Source organism: Tupaia chinensis, unplaced genomic scaffold, assembly GCF_000334495.1.
Source record: "Tupaia chinensis unplaced genomic scaffold, TupChi_1.0 Scaffold000023_1, whole genome shotgun sequence".
Taxonomy (NCBI): domain Eukaryota; kingdom Metazoa; phylum Chordata; class Mammalia; order Scandentia; family Tupaiidae; genus Tupaia; species Tupaia belangeri.
The window spans coordinates 1535000-1540999 of NW_006159453.1; the positions used below are offsets into that span (position 1 = coordinate 1535000).

At 36.9% G+C, this 6000-nt stretch overlaps 1 protein-coding gene and 1 pseudogene across 1 annotated transcript in view; both read left to right on the plus strand.

The window, feature by feature from the left end:
• The window catches only part of GLMN (glomulin, FKBP associated protein), a gene marked incomplete at its 3' end in the record, with an annotated part of 29292 nt that extends 23738 nt beyond the window's left edge, over positions 1-5554 (plus strand). The window contains 4 exon segments of the mRNA XM_027770468.1: positions 1930-1983; positions 3816-3846; positions 3939-4028; positions 5513-5554. Of these exon segments, the coding sequence (XP_027626269.1) occupies positions 1930-1983; positions 3816-3846; positions 3939-4028; positions 5513-5554 (217 nt within the window).
• Positions 5555-5679: 125 nt separating this feature from the next.
• LOC106734532 (glomulin-like) overlaps positions 5680-6000 on the plus strand; it is a 14674-nt pseudogene continuing 14353 nt past the window's right edge.

The following is a 6000-nucleotide window of genomic DNA, read 5'->3' on the forward strand; positions in this document are numbered from 1 at the left end:
CATTAAAAATATCCACACTCCCTTTTAACACATTGCCAATATACTGGAAAGAGACGCTTCAGAAGTCCCTTACTGAAAACCCTTCAGTAGCTGCTTCTTGCTCCGAGAATAAAGACTATGGGATTTACATGACTCTGAGACAGGGTTCTTGAATGATTGTCTTGATTCATCTCGAACCATCTTTCCTCTTGTTTACTATGCTCCAATAACAAAGATCTTCTTTTGGCTTCTTGAAATATGTCATGAACTTTCCTACTACAGGTCCTTTATATTTGTTTTGTTTTGTTTTGTTTTTTTTTGGAGAGATTTTCACTGTAGGGCGAGTGCGCTCGCCAGACAGACAGAGAGAGACATAGAGACAGAAAGCGAGAAATCACCCCCCAGGGGGGATGGTCATGCCGCAATCCCTTCTCCTCCATTCTCCTCTCGGGATCTTGGGCACGCACGCACACGTGCCCGGCATGAGTTTTAAGCCACTGGGTCCGGGACACGAACCGCGGTCGACTATGTGGGAGTCCAGCGACATAGCCATTACGCTAACTGCTGGTTCCCAGGTCCTTTATATTTTTAAATTTCACTTTCTGAACAAATTCTTCTCTTACCGCCCAATTTAGGTTGAATCCTCCTATTATAATTACCTTGACTTTGTCATTCTTTTCCCATAAAGTTTATCTAAATTATTCTTAAAATAGATATATAGCTTTATAATATAATATCTTCTGGATTTTAAGGACCATGATAGTAAGGATTATGTATCTGTCTTGCATGTAGTAGGTATATTTCTACTTTTTTTTTTTTTTCTTTTTGGAGAGGTTTTTGCTATAGGGTGCATGCGCTCGCCAGACAGAGAGAGACATAGAGACAGAAAGCGAGAAATCACCCCCCAGGGGGGATGGCCACACCGCAATCCTTTCTCCTCCATTCTCCTCCTGGGATCTTGGGCACACACGCACATGCGCCCAGTGTGAGTTTTAAGCCACCAGGTCCGGGACGCGAACCACGGTCGACTACTTGGGAGTCCAGCGACATAGCCATTACGCTAACTGCTGGTTCCCAGTAGGTATATTTCTTTGAGCAAGTTTGTATATCAGATATAAATATACCTAGGGGTAGTTTGTATGTATGTATTGCAATAATGGCTACCATTTGTATGTTTACCATGTATGAAATACGCTGATGGCTTCATATGCATTATCTAATCTTTATAACAACTCTATAAAATAGAGCATTATCTAACTTTACAGATGAAAATAAAAGGCTTAGCCAACTTAAGATACCTACTCAATATCATACAACTACTAAGTGGCATAGGTGGTATTCAGACATAGTTCTGCCTGACCCCAGAGTCTGTATGCTTCTGAGTGTCACACACACTCACCAAAATGCTTATGTATGTGTATTAGTTAGTTTACAACAGCTCCTGTAACAAAGTGTCACAAACTGGAGAGTTAAATAACAGAAATGTCTTGGCTCAGTTCTGTAAATTAGGAGGTTGGTGCCTTCTGGGAGCTTTTAAAGAGAATCTTACCCCTGCCTTTCTCTAGCTTCTGGTGTTTTTTCCTAATCTCTGATATTCTTTAGCTTATAGATGCAGTTCCCTTGTTTGCCCTCAGATTTCTATGGCATTCTGTGTGTGTGCATGTCTTTGTCCAAATTGCTCTTCTTAATAAAGATTCAGTCATATTGGATTAGGCCCTACCCTGATAAGCTCACTTTCAGTTGGTTACTTCTTTAGAAACCCAAACTCCAGACAAGATCCTATTCTGAAGTACTGGAGGTCAGGACTCTGACCTGTTGGTGGGGTGGGGATGGGGGACACAATTGAACCTTTAACAGTCAGTATGGATATAAACTTACCAAAAATGTCTGTATATGTGTGCATATATGTGTGTGTGTATTTATCATTTTGTTGTTTTGTTTCTATTTTAGCCCATTGTATCTTTTACAGTTAAATATGGGGCATATAGAAGTCTTTTTGCAAAGGTAAGATAATTTGGATAGCATATCATAATTAACTAGTAGTGTAAAAATAGTCCTTATCAAGATCAGTTCAGACTAGTTTCTTTTTTGCCTGGCCAAAATTAATTAATTGGTTATTTTATAAAACAGTGAAATAAATATAAGGGACACAGAAATGAGTAAAAGATGTTTTACAAAGTGTTTTTTATTTTAAACTCAAAATATTTCGTCTTTTTTTTTTTTTTTTTTTTGGGGGGTTTTAGCTATAGGGCGCGTGCACTCGCCAGAAAGACAGAAAGAGAGAGAGAGAATGCAAGAAATCACCCCCCAGAGGGGATGGGCACGCCACAATCCCTTCTCCTCCATTCTCCTCTAGGGATCTTGGGCATGTACGCACATGCACCTGGCATGAGTTTAAGCCACCAGGTCTGGGACTCGAACCACAGTCCAGTGACATAGCCATTACGCTAACTTCTGGTCCCGAAACTATTTTGTCTTATGAGGAGCTTTCCAGTTAACTGTTTCTGAGTTTTTTTTCACTTGCTTTAGAAGTTGGTAAATTAAACATGTCTACCCCACTGCAGCTTTTTCTAAGAAGTTCATGCATATTTTTGCTTTATGGACACAGTCTGTGAACTGCAGTAAAAGGAAGGCAATGCCTTGATCCCACCTTTTATAACTTGATTATTGACAGTGATATCACTCAATTGTAGCTTTTTTTAGGTACTAAGATGCAGGATTTTCTCTTTAAAAAATTACAAAATAGCAGATATTTATAATTTCTCCACACAGAACTTTTAACTACTTTGCAGAATTCTAAGTGCTTTGTTTTTAACACTATAACCTGTTCATCTCTTTGGAGTACTGTCCTCTAGGAACATTAGTGACAGTTTATTTATCTTTTTATTTTATTTTTCAGGTTTTTGCCATAGTGTGCATGCACTTACTGTGGGGAGAGAGAGAAAGTGAGAAATCATTCCCCACTCCGAGGGCAGCGGAGGGGACTTTGGCCACATGGCAATCCTTTCTCCTTCATTCTCCTCTTGGGACTTTGGGCATGCACACACACAAATCCAGTGTGATTTTTAGGCTGCTGGGTCAGGACTTTAACTGTGGTTTGCCATGTGGGAATCCAGTGCCTTAACCATCACACCGTATCTGCTGGCCTCACTGGTGACAGTTTATTAATCTCATCTCTTCCTAGGTAAAAGCAGCTTTGTGATATAGCAGATATCCAAAGCCTGGGCCTACAAGCAGAAATCTAAGGGTTTCTTGGCACAATTAGTTACAGATTCTTTAAATTTGCTATATTGTGTATGTCTTGACATTTTTTCATTCTACTTAGTTTATGTTATTCATATAATGAATATATTGTTTTGAATCAAAGTTCCATATTCTTGAGATTTCCAAACTGTTTAGTTATTGAGCCAAAAACATATCACTTTTAACTTCTTGGCATGGTAAGAATAATTACCTGGAGCTTGGGTTTTTTTGTTGTTGTTGTTTTTATTTTTTTAAAGTATTATCACAAGTAGAAAGCATTTAATTATTTTTTGTGTTAAAGTAATTGAAAAGATTTTACAGGACAATTTATGTTTTATCAGTGTAATTGATCTCTTAGTACTTGTTCTTAATGCTATTTATGATCAAATAAACCCTGTGTAGGTTAATTTCAGTCAGATTCGGATGTCAGTAGACAAATGAAAAGACAGATCAAAGATGGATTAAGAATTTTAAGTTCTTCAACAGAATTTCTCTTTAAAAAGTTTTTACATTTCAATTTTTTTATATTAAGACGAAGAATGATTCTAAAAATTTACAAAGTCCTATTGATAAACTTAAATATTCTCTTCCAGAACAGAAGAGTCTATTTTCTCCAAAGGATTGGTAAGATTTGTTTGCTTTTATTATAATTCAAATACAGTCCTGTCAACTGTTGGCTTCACCATATGTGTTTCTGCACGTATTTTAATCCATAGGATCTGCTGGAGAATGGTTTATTACGGCTAGAAGACCACAGTCTACCTTATCAGTACTTAGAAATCAAGAGTTTTCTTACTGTACCTCAGGTAAATATAGTATATACTTGGCCAGTTAGTGGCATGGTGGTTAATGCAGCTAGATCCCACATGGCTAGTGGTGTGGTTCAAGTCCTAGACCCAGTGGCTTAAAAAACACACCAGGCACCTATGTGTTAATGCCCAAGATTTTGAGAGAAGAATGGGAGAGAAGGGATTGCAGAGTGGTCATCCCTCCCGGGAGGTGCTTTCCCTCTCTCTTTTGTGCGCACCTGCTCCCAAACCCAAGTGCACATGCCCTATAGCAAAATTACAAATAAATAATGTATTCTAGTCTGAAAACAGTCCTGTACCTATGCTGAACTTAAATATACTGAAGGTCTTTTCTGACTTCTCTCCCACTTTCCTCTCTATATCCTTTGCAAATTCTAATGTAGTGTTGTCTCATAGAACTTTGTGATGATGGAAGTGCTCAAGTCTCTGTGCTCTACAATATGAAAGCCACTAGCTCCACTGAATACTTGAAATGTGGCTAGTGTGACAAGGAACCAAATTTCAAATTAAGTTTAAACTGAAATAGCTATTAGTAGCTATCATAGTTGATGGCATAACATCTAGTGGAAAGCATAACTTTTCCTTTAACACTCATTTCTGTAGAGATTGTGGAAATGAAGTTCCTTTACTTTGCTCGTAACTCAGGGCTCCACCTGAGGCGTGCACTGATTCCTTACTAACATATACATTTTGGTGTTCCCTCCTATGGTTTATTTTGCTTGTTATTCTTCATTAATTATGGTATCCAAGCAGGTCCTTAGATGTCAGTGTAGAAATTGGCTTCCCTAATATTTAAATAGAAAAAGGTGGCATTTGTTAATATATTGGGTGGTCTGAAAAATCATGACACATTTTTACATAGAAAAATAAAAATATACATCATGACTTTTCTGATGACCCAACATTAAGCTTATTTTTAATAAATGGATTACATTTCTGCATGTTTAATTTTTTTTTGCTACTCTTGACATAATGAAAATTACTGTTTACTCTTAAAATCATAACACCTTACTGATTATTACTTATAAAATCAATTATAGTTAGCTTCCTAATAAATGTAATAGTGGGATGTGTGGCTTAAGGAAAAACAGTGTATGTCACTTTTCAATCTTCTACAACCTCACTTTTCTAAATTTTTAGTATCTACTTTTTTTTTTTGAAGAGGTTTTTGCTATAAGGTGTGTGTGCTCATCAGACAGACAGAGACAGACAGAAAGCAAGAAATCAACCCCCAGGGGGGATGGCCATGCCGCAATCCCTTCTCCTCCGTTCTCCTCTCGGGATCTTGGGCACGCACGCACACATGCCCAGCGTGAGTTTAAGCCACCGGGTCAGGGACACGAACTGTGGTTGACCACGTGGGAGTCCAGTGACATAGCCATTATGCTAACTGCTGGTCCCCTCAGTATCTACTATTGATAATGTGGTTGTCCATAGTATCATCCATTCACATATTAACTTAAATTTCTTTTTATTTCTAGGGCTTAGTCAAAGTAATGACACTTTGCCCCATTGAGACATTGGTATGTAAAAGATTTGGGACTAAATAATAATGAGTTAAAGTAAGAAACTTTGATTAATAATTTAATCCTATTCATTTTATGTGACAGTATTATTTGTTCCATTTTAGAGGAAAAAAGGTTTAGCTATGCTTCAGCTATATATTAACAAGTTGGATTCACAAGGCAAATACACATTATTTAGGTATGTATTAAACATAATTAATTGCTAAGTGTTATGACGGAATAAAAATCAAGTTAATGACATGTAATTATTCTAAGGTAAAACATTTCACTATGTTTTGCATGTAATTGAACTCATTGGAAACCATATTATAATAAACTCTCATATCTGCAGTGGGTGGAGGAGGTTTATATTATGGATACATATATATATATTATATACTATATGAATAACAGTCTATATTTTTAAGAATTATTTTAATTTTTATTTATTATCATTACTTTTT